The 13,916-nt window shown below is 42.9% G+C and overlaps 1 protein-coding gene across 6 annotated transcripts in view; it reads right to left on the bottom strand.

Annotated features, from left to right (window-relative positions):
* Positions 1-6,905: 6,905 nt before the first annotated feature.
* Positions 6,906-13,916, bottom strand: part of rerea (arginine-glutamic acid dipeptide (RE) repeats a) — a 122,355-nt gene continuing 115,344 nt past the window's right edge. For 4 of the 6 annotated variants that reach the window (XM_020632345.3, XM_020632347.3, XM_020632346.3 and 1 more), the window contains 6 exons: positions 12,465-13,843; positions 11,598-11,820; positions 10,785-11,505; positions 9,420-9,593; positions 9,128-9,308; positions 6,906-9,018 (listed from right to left, as the gene is read on the bottom strand). In XM_020632345.3, the coding sequence (XP_020488001.1) occupies positions 8,985-9,018; positions 9,128-9,308; positions 9,420-9,593; positions 10,785-11,505; positions 11,598-11,820; positions 12,465-13,843 (2,712 nt within the window). In that variant the 3' untranslated portion in view covers positions 6,906-8,984. The remainder of the gene's footprint in view (positions 9,019-9,127; positions 9,309-9,419; positions 9,594-10,784; positions 11,506-11,597; positions 11,821-12,464; positions 13,844-13,916) is intronic. The other 2 variants (XM_065961017.1, XM_020632354.3) reach the window with 1 other exon arrangement.

The following is a 13,916-nucleotide window of genomic DNA, read 5'->3' as shown; positions in this document are numbered from 1 at the left end:
GCACCCTCTGAAGGATGCGGCTCCTGAATTGGGATACAGTCATTCCCAGGATTATTAGTACAAGGGACTAAAATTAATCGATTTGAAGGATGTGAATTTAAGTAAATGTTTTGCGATTCATGATTGGACCTTTTAAATACTGTGAAGGCTTGACATAAAAACTGTTTGCTTTTTCAGTGTGAAATGATTGTTAGATTATATGGCTACATTTAAACCTTTTCTACTAACAGGAGATAATACATAAATGCATGTACACTAAAATGTGTCTATTAAACTAGAACATTGGATTACCACCATCAACATTCTTTTTAGCTTCCTGTTTCTGAAAATGAAATGAAACTGATGTAAGTAAACATTTCTCCTTTGAATGAAGATACTAATAGCCTAGAAAATTAACTTCATGTAGTTATGAACAATCATAGTTTAAATGTTCTTCAAGAGTTAGCTTATCTTATCATTTTGAAATTTAATTTATCTTTTCTTTTGATATCCTTTATTAATCCCTGAGGGAAATTTGGGTTTACACTCTGTTATTTATAGGGACATGCATCTCACACACATAGGCCAGAATCACACACATGCACAAACAGGACCTGTGGACATGCATTGGTGGGGAGATGTCAGAGTGGGGCTGCTACAAGTTGCTAAGCAGAGCAGTTGGGAGTTCGGTGCCTTGCTCAAGGGCACCTCGGCAGTGCTCGGGAAGTACCCTGACACCTCTCCAGCTACTAGACCAACTTCCAGATTTGGTCCGGCTCCCAGCGCAAGTCCCTACGGACTGAGCTACTGCCTTAAGATGTTTGTAGGCACGCCGTCTTTTTCAAAATAAAATGATGTTGAATTTCAGGCTAAATTCTCTGAGGAGAAAAGAGAACCAGAGTAAATAAGAAAACATTAAATGGACTTGAGCTTATATAGAGCTTTTCTAGTCTTCTGACGACACTGCTTTTACACCCACCCATTCACAGACTGATGCTTGTGATTGCTATGTAGTATCATCCATTAGAAGTATCTAATCCCATTCATACACTGCCATGATGCAGCAGGAGTGATTTGGGGTTAAGTGTCTTGCCCAAGGACATATGGGACATGTTGGCCAGCTGGGGATTGAGCCCTCAACCTTGCGGTTGAGAGGCGATGACTCTACCAACTGAGCCACAGCTGCCCCAAGGACTTATTGTCATGAATTAAAACTGTGGATGTATTACTGTAAAAATAAAAAAAAAGAACAAGAAGTGAAAGTGAGAAAGTTTAACATGTGAGCACGTGCACACACAAATTGAGGTGCATGAGGAGTGAATAACGGCTGGATTGTATTTTAAACCCATTGTGTGACAGTTGGTTTGGTATTTATTTTATGGTTTGGGGGCTAACAGAAATTATTTGTAAATTCAAGAGTTCCACAAATCTGTTTTCGACTTCTTAAAGGTTATGAAACCCTCATGAGTGCACATTAAAGGGGTTAGGAGTACACCACATGGCTGTATGCAGAGTGTTTCTCAAATTGGTTCTGGGTTTCTTTTCCCTTCATGCAGAAGAGAAGTAAATCAGATGACAGCCTGGAGTCTTATTTTCATCTGAAAAATACATTTGAATGAGTGCTCTGCCAGAAGAACCAATATCCCTCCACTGTCCTAACATTTTCAAATGACAGAAAAGGACATTTTTACAGACTGTAGCCTCAGCTGACTCCCGATTTTGTCAGATTTTCCACTTGTGAATGTTGAATTGAAAAAGCTGTGCTGTGGTGAAGCAGAAATGTCAGGTCTATGTGAGTGTGACAGAGCACAGACGCTGCAGAGAGAAACATGGACTAGGACAGTTGGAAGGGCAATACCCAGCAGCACAGAGTCCCAGTGAACGTTAAGTCTCTGCCAGCTGCATGTTTTATGACAACACATTAAAGAGGAGCCTGAAAGTCTAGCGCATGAGCCGTGCTTTGTCTATCCGCTGCCAGCGAGGAACCGAACCTGGCACCGCTCTGCTGAACAAAGAGTTCCTGCGACTCTGGCTACAAGCTGTTCCCCTGAAATCCAACTCAAGACAATAGAAACAGAAGGGAGAAAGAGAATGTGTGTGTGAGGTTTGTGGTGGCGTCTGCAAAGGCCTCCTGAGGGCCTGTGTGTGTGTTTGTGTGTGTGTGTGTTTGTGTGTGTTTGGAGTGGGTGAGGAATGCTCGAGCTGCGCCAGTGGCTGCACCGGGCTGATCCGCTGGTGCAGACAAGAGGGAATCCAGATCGGCAATGACGAGAATGTAAGAGCAGGATACCATGAGAAGCTGTAGCCAAGGCCTTAAACACAGAGCGTGCTGCAAGGAAAACAGATGAATACAGATAATGACACACACACACACACACACACACACACACACACACACACACACACACACACACACACACACACACACACACACACACACACACACACACACACACACACACACACACACACACACAAGGAAAGTCATTAAAGCACGCATGCAGGAGTTGAACATCAGTAAAGACTAATCCATGCAGTGTATAAAATGTTAGTTTATTTTCAATGTTTGCACAAGCAATTTGATCATTTTCTGTGCTTACTACTTTAGCTGTGTTAGCATTAGTGTTTCTGCTCATTTCAGATTTACGTTAACATATTTAAGTACGGACCAGATTTATAACATTTATTATGATACGTTGTAAGCTGGAAATAGATCCAGCAAGTTTGAATTGAGGCTCAAAAAGTTGAGTTTAGCTACTGCTAACCCGTTAGGTTAGGCGCTAACCTAACGGGTTATTACCGTAAATATGTTTTTTAACTCATTTGTCTGTTGTGTCTCTGGATTTTCAAAAGGCCTATCCATTGTCTGTGTACTTTCTCATCAACCGGTTTTATTAGCTTTGAAATGAAAACTGTTAGAGTTGAATATATTAATATAATATAGGGACAATCCAATTTAACAAAGTTTCAATGCAGAGCATGAAACTGATGTGCTGCATAAAGCGTATATAGCTAATGCTAATTTCCAACTCTTGTCCCTAGTCGGGCCTTTGGGTAAACAGAGTAAAAATGTAACATGACCTAAACTCGGAGCGTAACAGTAAGACACGACAACGACATTCGGCCTTCCCACCCTGAGCGTGATTTCATGGCAAAATGGCGGCCATGGAAATATGGTTTATATTAGTTTATTCCTCCAAATAAAGAATTGTGTTTGCAAGTTATGAAACGGGTGTGCAAAAATGAAAGCCTACATTAAAGTTTAAAAAATCCAAACACATGGGGCGCGCTGGTGGCACAGTGGCAGGGCACGCATCCCTTGTATTGAGACTGTCGTCTCAAGCAGTAGGCCCAGGTTCACTTCCACCCGTGGCCCCCCTCCACATGTTGTTCCCCGCTCTCTCTTCCTGGCTTCCAACTCTATTCACTGTCCTCCCTCTGAATTAAAGGCATGAAAAAGCCCAAAATAAATCTTAAAAAAAAAAAAAAAAATCCAAACACATCCATGTCACCTCCAGGGCCTCGTACAATTCTACCCTTTTTAGATCTTTTTGCAGCATCTGGAGAACAAATTAATAAATTAACCTTGACTGTCAAATCCCACCTAGCAGCATTCAGATCTTCAAGGGTAAGCTAACTGTTGCTCGGCTAAGCTAATGCCATCGTGTTTTTCATATTCTTTTCAGACTTTGACCTGATACATTTCTCTAAGTCATGTCACTTGAATCAGCATTGATTGAGATATCTAGCCTGGCCCTCATAGCAGCCTCAACGCTACATTAGCTGCAGGTAGCATAACACATCCAAACCTCCAACGGGATCACAATGCATCATGGGTAATGACAAGAATTAAATAACCTAAACTATATATATAAAAAAAGAAGCCTATTAAAATTAAAAATCTAGTGGCTTCATTGCAATGTAAACTAAAAAAATTACCATTTATTTGAGATTGAATATTTAATCTGAAAATGAACAGACGTAAAGCTGTTATAAGTATGTGTCATACAGAAATGAAGAAAGGTATATAGCAGTTGTAAAGGAATTTTAAGATTTATATTTTTTTACATTAAAGTACAGTAGCAATACTTTACTTTACCACAATAAAAAGTCTAAATATTTTATATATATAAAATTATATTTATTTATTAATATATAACTGGCTGAATGTTGTAGTTGTTGAATATGATACAACACAATGTATACTAGACCAAATGCTGCATTTGTTCAAACTTAATTAGAAAAGTTATTTATTACTCGTGCCTTCTTGATAAATAAAAGTGAAGTTGAAGTGCTATATTCCTTCTGTAAAGTGTCCGAGTAGAAATAAAAAGCAATGGAGTAAATGTTCTTAGATTCATTGTGCTAATGGAAATAGTTCTAACAGGTTTATTCCTAGATATGAAAAATATACAAAGGGGCATAACTGCAAGGGAAGAAAGTTGACTTATCCATGCAAGAGAATGAAATGGACAGGAGCAAAACATCCATTTGTTAGAAGAATTTGTATAAAATCTCAGAAAAATGTGATAAATCCATGAGTATGTCCCCATTTTCTTTTGCAAGAATTCTTGGCATCCTCTTGTTTCCTTTCCTTTTCTATAGCAACAATTTACTTCTGAACTCGCAGATCAACAGTGGTTCACATCTCTGACTGACAAGACTGACTTGTAGTGGAAGCTCAGAAGGATGAAGGCCTGAGCCATGTTTGATAAGGAGGAAGAAGATCACAGCTGGGGGAAAAGGTGAGAAGATCCGAGACACCGGACAAACTCTTCAGTTATTTAAAAATCTGATGGATGCTTTTGTCTGTCATGAAGCGGCGGGTTTGTTTTTCACACCTGCTTTAAAACAAATACAGAGCCTGAGTTTTCAGCTTGACCTTTACTCTGACTTTGCAGGAAAAGTGTTTCAAAGCACACAGCGACATGACAAGCATTTTGCCCTATAGCAGAATTTAAATCCTCCTCCAGGTGTAGTTATCATTCCAGCGTTTACAGGATAACCCTGCTCTAACCTTTCCTTGGAAAATGAAGGTTATTCACTTGATATAAATATTCAGCTGTCTGAAATGAATGGATCTTTTTTAAATAAAATGCACGTTTGCATATTGGAGATGGGATCATTTGCATTTTAGATGGGTTTAATGATCTTTATTTGCATGAATCAAAATCCTGCAGCTGTGCTCCATTTATTGAGGATTTTCCCAGAGACACAGGTTAGTTGTTTTGTAAGTTACTGAATGCCAGTCCATATACTTACTAGATATCAACAACCAAGCTATCCAGATTGAATTTCAGGAATGGCTACATGCTTAACTCTCTGTGTTCTACAACCAAGTTAAACATCAATCAATATGTTGTCATAGAAACAAGTTGTGAAGGCTAAACCTGTTCAGCTGCAGGCTTATTACCAATGTCTTTGAAAAACATTGTTAATAAGGCAGAGGCAAGGCAGGAGCAACAGAAAATGCACTTATGCAGCAGAATCTCTTGCCTCAGTGCATGCTGGGAGGATTCCCAGATCACTCAAAAAAGGAAGGTGGAAAAGTATGTGTCCAAGAGAAAATGTGGAACCACTGATTTTATTTATACACAAAGCACATACAACAGAGTAGCAGACAATGAAAGACTAAATATCAAACCTCTTGTGTATCTCATTCAGACAGAGGATGAGGAATCACACCTACAGCAGCCTTGCTTTCTTTGTCAGCTCATTTACACATATACAGACTCCTGCTCGGCTACAGAGGAGCTACCCACTGAAGGAGCACAGAAACCTTCTGACTGAATGCACTAATGACATGTAGGCTCATGTCTGCTAGTGAGCATCACTCTGCAGCAGGCCCAGCAGAGTGAGAGACACACACAGGAGGACAGAAGAGGAGAAGAGCAGGCTCTGTGTCCGAAACATGCAGCAGCAGGCACAATAGCATTAAGAAACAGCACAAGACGTATTGCTATTCAGACGGAAATACGATTTCTTTTCCTGAGACGATGTATCCCTGTATGCATGCCTGAGGGGTACACAGTATTATGAGAAGGATTTGAGTTGACACAAGTCACAGTCGCTCCATCGCCGGTGAGGAAGAGGAGGAGGGGAGATGAATTATTCAACCAACCAGTGCTGCTTCGATCTGACGTCTTGTTGTTTCTTATGGGGAGGTGAAGCGAGCCAGCAACAAGAAGCAAACAGCACCTCCGTCACATGACAGCCCCAGGATAGAGCATCCAAGGAAGCTCGATTTTCCTGAGGACAGGGCATCATTTCAGAGAGCAGTGGTAGAATAATGGCTCTCCCTCAAAATGACAGCCATGGCTGCGGCACAGCATCACAGATTGCTGGTCTATCACTCCCCACACACACAGGATGAAATGACAGCCCCAGCCCCGCTGATAGCGAGGCATCTCAGGCTGAGTAAGTGTTCCTTCTGGCTTAGCCCGCCTCTGATGTTATTATACCATAGCGGTGCAATATTCAGCCCTGAGACTCACTACCTGCTGCTGAGCTGATCTCTTAAAGCTCCGTGTTTGTGGAACTGAGAGAATGGAAGGCTGGAAAATGAGAAACAGGAGAGCTTGATCTTTTCTGTAGCACATTTCTCATGTCCTGCAAAAAATATATTATTCAAAAGCAAAATCTGCTCAAAAAAAAAAGACTATCACTTTCTCTGCTTAGCTGGAGAATTACATTTCAGACATGTAAGGGAACACTAGGAATTAAAAGTATTTTCTGCCGTTTTTCCTTGCCATTCAGTAAGAAGCAGTACGTAATAATGCTTGTTAACCATTCAAACAGGATCATTGTTTTCATTTGCTGTTACGATTGAGCAGTGTGTTCTACTTCTGCATTAGATCAATTGTTTACTTAGACATACATTAGATTCATTGACATATCAGAAGCACAAAGGAAGATCAAGTCATATCTTGTGGTGTAACTTAGTCGTTTATTTTAATTCCACAAATTTTTCAAAAAAATTACAAAATACTCAAATGGAGAGAACACAGGACTCACAATTTTTCTTATTATTTCTACTTTTTGTTTACATTGTGTCATCCCATGGCGACTACTCATATATACAATAAGCTTCAAGATACCAGTATATATATAAATCTTAGCAGTCAGAATTGACATTCTGCTATTGCCGCTTTCAAACAAGAAGCTAAACCATTGACAACACTTAACATCAAAGGTTTTGGAGACACAAAAAAGAGGGAATAAAAGGCAAGGGAACCGTCAGGGCAAAAAAAAAAGGCGAAGATGATGAGGAGCTGTTGTCGGGAAGAGAGACAGAAAATGGGTGGGCGATGGCGAGAAGGAGTGAGTCAAGGATTCAGAGATGTTTGGGTTGTTTAAAAAGGGGGCATGACCTCGAAGATGCTTGAAAGTGTTTAAACGTAAATTATAGTGCTCCACCGGTAGACATGGTCACTTTTAAATGCAAGTACAGTTTCTTCATTTGGTAAAAGAAACCCCCCCCCCCCAACACACACAGTTTTATAAACGTCCATGACGGTCAAACAGTCTTAGTTCATGGAACAAATGCAGAACTCATGTCATGACTACAGATAAAAACAATTAAAAAAAAGAGACAAACATGTGCACTGTATAGACAGGTCAACTCGACTTGTAACAGTCAGTGGCACACACAAACACAAACTCCTGAGGTACAGGAGGCTGCATGTATCCCTAAGGAACCAAGGCATACGAAAATATTGTAAGGAAAACTCACACACACACACACACACTTTCACACAAAATCATTGACACTCTATCTCCTGGTCGTCGCATTACGGTAGGCCCCCTCTAGTGTCACAGTGAACATCATTGTAGCTTTGTTTGAGTCGTGAGCCCTGTGACAAACATGAATGACTCGACCAGGAGAAGAGCCGCTGACCTTTAACTGACTCACCACCATTCATACTTTAAAACAATCCCAAAGTCCTGTCATGCTCCTGTTATTTTAAACAAATTGAGGTCCCGATAATTTAAAAGAACTCAGTCATTTTTTTAAATTCTTCAGTTCAGCTAAACATTTTTCTGGTGTCCAAACTTAAAAAAATCATTACTAAAATCATTCTCTGTAAAAACAACAAAGTAATAATGAAGTGTTACTCCATTTTATTTGACTTAAATAGTGATTTTAAGCAAAAGGATAAAACCAGAAGAGCGGAGCTCTCTCAGTGCAAACTGTAATTTCTTACTTTTTAATCCATGGCCTCGGTGTGCACTCCACAGAGGCCGCAGTGACAACTGTGTCACCTCTTCAAGTGTTTCAAATCATGAACTCAACACGTTGAGTTTACACATTCTGACAACCTGCTGTGTGATGAATGGATGTGGGTGTGCCACGTTTATGGTTTACACGGTGAATGTAGGACTAAGTCTAACACAGTGATGTCAGAGGAACGTCACAACTGAACCATAACTCTCTCAGAAACTGCTCATATAATGCCATGGTGCTCCCCTCTGAAACAAGGGATAATGCTTCAAAACAATTATATCAGAGGTTAAAACGACTTGGTTTGGAGTCCACATCTAGTAATAATAATAATTATAATAATAATTATATGTTTATATATACTATTTACAGACTCAAAAACGCCATGCTGTAGCTTTTCGTAAAATTATGAAAAACCTCCAACAATGTATTAAAATAAATGTTGAATTTAAGATAGCACTTGTTATTTTTCCAGAATCGGCCTGACTGGTCTTTTTTTTGTCGATAAGCACAGTGTCTTGTTCTAGCACCTACAAAAAATGTCAGGGAAGCTTGTCATGCAGGAGTCTTGAGGACGTTGTCACTACTGGCTATATACCAAAGAAAGTCAATGTCTTCAAAAATCATAATAAAAAAAAAAGTCCTTGACAGGAACAAAAACCGAAAAGCAGAAGAATTCTCAGACGATCCACTTGGCCCTTTTCCGTTCTTCAAAACTGAATGTAACAACTCTGTAACAACTTCCCGGGTCCTGCACCTGTCAGTCGCTTCCTCCCCTGACACGTTACAGCTGCTTGTCACTCTCCTTTTTAAGCCGGCTGAAACACAAACAAAAAAAGAAGCATTATTATTGGAAAATCAAGGCACAACAATACAGGTGATTTGTCCTTTTACATGATTATCCTGATTTTATGTTGCTTGTCTGACCTGTAGTAGTCCTCCTGGCCAGGCAATGGTCCTCCATGCATGTGATGGTGCCCATGGAGCCACTGCTGCTCCATGGCTAGCCTCTGGAGCTCAGCCGACTGGGCGTGCATGGCCTGCAGCTGGTGGGCTGCGGACATGGGCGGTGGCAGACCTCCTTGTAGATCCCGTGGGTATGGAGTACCTGGAAGAGGCACAACAAAAAGATTTGATCAGGCTATATGGCAGAGCTGGGGTTGATTTGATTGCATGTGATATTACGGTTAATGAGAGATGATATTGGCAGAGAGCTTACCGAAGACTGGGTGGCGAAGCATCTCGTGTTCGTGTGGCGGCTGGCCGAGGAGAGGGTTGGGGATGGCGCCGGGCGGGTAGGGGAAGCGGGCCAGGTGAGGTCCACCTCCCAGGGGATCTACTGCCAGGGGGTGGCCCCCCGAACCTGGAGGACACACAAGACATTCACCACCACCTTCTGGCTGTCAGAGTCTTAGGTTCAAGGCACACTCATTACAAGATAGTGTATCACACACAGTACATGCTACAGGCATTAATGATACAGAGCTTAATATAATGACATCTCTCAAGGTTGAACCAAGAGTGCAGGAACAACTTTACTACATTAATCCACTGATATACTTCTGTTTGTTCTACCAAAAACTAAACGAAAATAATGTACTTAAGAACTATCTATAAGTCATACCAGATCATATGTCTATCCAACAAGACAAGATGGAATTAAACTATTATTCAATGTCCCATTCTCACTTTTTGACAGTGTTAAGAGATTATAATGGCATTTACAAAAAACCTAATTTATACTGTTGCACGATGATCGATAGCCTTGACTGAATAATCACCTAATATCAACCTCCTCATAAGTCTTTCATCTGCTACAGCTTGAGGCTGAAAACTACAATCGGTAAGGGGTCCAAATATTTCATAATGTATATCACAATATACAAAAACTTGAAAAAACAAAATCCCCGAATGAAATACTTTTTAATAAGGCAGCTCACAGTTTAAATAATATTTTTTTTAGTATCTTAAAAAAGCTGCATCTTCAACAGATTGTATTCCTCTCTGGAGTGCACCAAGGCTCTATTCTTGGTCCAACACTTTTAAAAAATATATTTAAACAATTTACAAAAGATCACATACTATCACAATATCACATTCAGTAAAATGCATTGAATATTCAAGGAGCAATGTCATAGACTAACTGCACATAAAAGTAATGCATTAAACATGTTGAATGTATCTGCTTAAGTGTATATAAGATATTAAGGGATTCATTTATGTTTTTCCTACTTGTGAATTTATCTTGAACCACATGTTTCATGCATTAAGATAATTACAGATATGAAAGTGTATTTCAATTGAGAATATCATCATTTGAGATATCCATTACATTGCAAATGTTAGAAAACAGTTTCCAAAAAATTGTTGCCATTATTAATAATTGTTTTTTTTTTGCCAATCTCCCAACATCGGTATAGATTTCTAACTGTATTAATCAAATGAGGTATTTAAAACATGTAGTTTACAGAAAGTTAATATCTATTGAAATATTTTATATTTGTGATCATTTTAATACAAAATACATCATAACTAAAGTAACAAGTCATTTACATGTATGTTTATAGGAAGGGCTTTCATTTACCTTGGTGGAGCGGATCTTGCTGGTGAAGGTGTAGATGGGAGTGAATATGCGAGTGCTGGTGGTGGTGTGGTGTGACATTGAACATCTGTAGACGGGCGATGGGGTCGTTGGCTACTGTGGCCATCCTCTCAGCATGAAGTCTCTCTGCAGCCAACCTCTCTGGGTAGCTCATTTCTGGCCGCAGCTGTGGCCCAGCAAGGGCCAGCCGCTCACGGTCTAATGGGTTCAGGCCGTGATGGAAGGAGGCGAAAGGGTGAGGGCCTGCCATGGGGGGCAACGTGATGGCCCCATGCCGGGCAAAGTGCTCCATGGGATTTGTGGAAGGGTGAAGTGTGTCCATCTCTGGGGGCTTAACCTCAAAACCAGGTTTCATCCTTTCCCTCAGCTCCCTCTCACGGATCTCCCTTTCTCGCATCTCCCGCTCTCGTAGCTCGCGCTCCCGCATGGCAGGGTCAGCATTGTATAAGCTGGGCATGTGATAGGCCAGCAGGGGGTCCGCAGGGTTGAGGGACACAAAGAACGGGTGGTTTCGATTGGTGGGGGACATGACGTGAGGTCGAGCATACTCGCTGAGGGTGCGAAGGGCCGGAGTGTCAGGTCCGATATACGGTGGCACAGCTGCTATCGTAGTGGGGGGACCGTCATAGGCTTGACGCATGTGGATGGGGCCAGCCATCTGAGGTTCACCCATTCGGCCCTCATGGGAGGAACTGGAGGCTTTCTGTGAGGGAAGAAAATGTCATATTGAGTTTCGGTTTAAGGGGAAAAAAATAACCAGTGCAAAACAAAAGGTAGACAAACACGACCACTCACTGCAGCTCGCTCGGCTTCTTTTTCTCGCTCTCGTTCTCTTTCCCGCTCTTTTTCCCTCTCCCTCTCTCTCTCCTTCTCGTCCCTTGCTTTCTGTTCTGCTTCCCTCTTAGCTTTCTCGATAGCATCCTCTCGCTTTTTGGCCAGCTTGGATGAAGCCAGGGGGGTGAAGTAGAAATCTGTCCTAGCACACGAGTTGTAGCCCCGGTCCAGGTGCTTGTAGAACCTGTGGTCATGATAGAAAAAAGACATTTTAAACATTCAACATTTACTCATAAAAAGGGAATGATGTTCCAGTTTGTAAATGAGTATGTGTTACAAAACAGACATAACAGGCTGCAGGCAAGATATTCCTGTTTAATTTTGCATGTTGAATGGAAGGATAATGTCCCATTAGATGAAAAGACAGCTCAAATTAGCTGACACTGGTCCATTATTCAAAGGGAAACAAACTCCCTCGGCGTTCACTTCTGTGGCTACATTGAGTATGTATTAAAATCCTCATTGCTATTCATTGGCAGTCTGAGAGCCACTTAAGCACAGGGCAACTACACATATTTTTATTCAGATACCTCAGTTCACTTGCATTTCACTGTAATTAATCTCCCAGCTCTCCATCCCAAATAATTCCTAGCTATCAGCCACTCAGAGCTCAGGGCTAATTGGAGCCTTGGATGTCTGTTTTTTGCTGAGGACATTTGATTTGTTGCTTACATCAAAGCCTTATAGTCTGAAGGCAGAGGCTCTTTGTTGTTGGATGACAACAATAAGCAGCCCAAGAGGCGTGCTGCTAAATAACAGTTTGCTCAGGTGAAGGTTTTCATCTTAAACAGATAGTGTTTGGGTCGAAGTCAGTGCATGTAGACTCACCGTGCTGATTGGCTGGCGTGACTCGGTGTGTTGACGACTGTAGGCTCTGGGGAGGGGCTTCTCTGGGGGGGTGGTGGGCTCTCTGGTTCTTCCAACTCGTCCAGAGGCTCTTCTTTAATGTGTACGGGAGGGAGTACCGGGCCAGGTCCAGCACAAGTGACTGAGGCAGGAAGTGGCATAGAGATGGAAGAGGATGGAGCGGAGGAAGATGGAGACTGTATACTAGGCATAAGGTTAGATGACGATGGGGGAGGGCCGGTTGGAGGTAGAACTGTGTTGAAAGGATGAGTAGAAAATGGAGACTGCGGTGGACCATTGGCGTGTGAGGCTGCTGCAGAGGGCGGCAGAGGTGGAGCTGGTGGAGGTTGGTGGCTGGCTGATGGAGGGAGGGTCTGGGACTGTGTGAGGACTGGAGGCTGGGCGGGGGGAGGCTGAAGCTGCTGGCCTTGAGGCATGAGCTGCAGGGGAGGTGGGTGTGCAGATGGAGGATGGTGGGTGGACAAAGAGCTGAGCGGTTTGAGGGCAGGAGGTGGAGGCAGGTTTGAAGGCATCTGAGGGAACGGTGGTGCCGACGCGTGGGGTGGGTGTTTGTGGGACTGTGGGTTGGGCATCTGAGGAATAGGCGTGGTTGGCGGTGGCTTTATGTGAGGCATGGACATGGGGGCAGGGGGCAGAGGCTGCTCTCTGGGAGGCTGACTTCCACTTTGAACAGAAGACTGGGACTGGGAAGGAGGCGTGTGTGGCCTCTGCTGTGATTGGCCAGGGATTGGAAGGGGCAGGACCTGAGACTGACCCACAGGGAAGCCCTGAGGGGGGATGGAGTGAGGGTGAGGCATGTGTGAGGGGCTAGGCTGCAGTGGATGTGGCAAGGGAGGCATAGGCCCGTGATGCGGGCTTGGTAATGATGGAGGAGGGACTGGGGGGCCTGGAGGTGGAGCCTGAGTCATGGGTGAATGTGGAGAAGGAAGCCTTTGAGGGTGGAGGTTTGCTCCTGACTGGATAAGAGACATTGGGCCAGCCGGGGGAAGAGGCTGGGGAGGTAGAGAGGTGGAGGCCGCTGTGGGGGAGACCTGTGTGGGCAGCGAGGGGGCTGAGGTTGTAGGTGGAGGTGGTGCTGAGGCAGCAGCTGATGTGCCTGGCTGACACTGGATGACTGGAGGGTGCTGGCTCTGAAGGAGCTGCTGTTGCTGGGCAGAGGAGTCTGAGTCGCTTTCATTGTCTCTGGGACTGGGGATGCTCGGGGAGGAGCTCCGGTTGTCCTGGTCGATGTCTTTAGGATCGCTACTGAGCTCCTCATTAATGCTGCGCCCATCAGAGCTCTCGCCCTCACCTTCCCCTTCACCCTCGCATTCTGAAGGCGAGTCGGGCCTGCTCAGCTCCTAAAAAACAGAGATAATGAGTACCATAACACAAATTATGCATTGAAATTTATAGGAACAGCTTATCAAGGGG

The sequence above is a fragment of the Labrus bergylta genome, chromosome 12 (genome assembly GCF_963930695.1).
Source record: "Labrus bergylta chromosome 12, fLabBer1.1, whole genome shotgun sequence".
In the NCBI taxonomy this organism is placed as follows: domain Eukaryota; kingdom Metazoa; phylum Chordata; class Actinopteri; order Labriformes; family Labridae; genus Labrus; species Labrus bergylta.
This window is presented reverse-complemented; position numbering and strand designations above follow the sequence as displayed.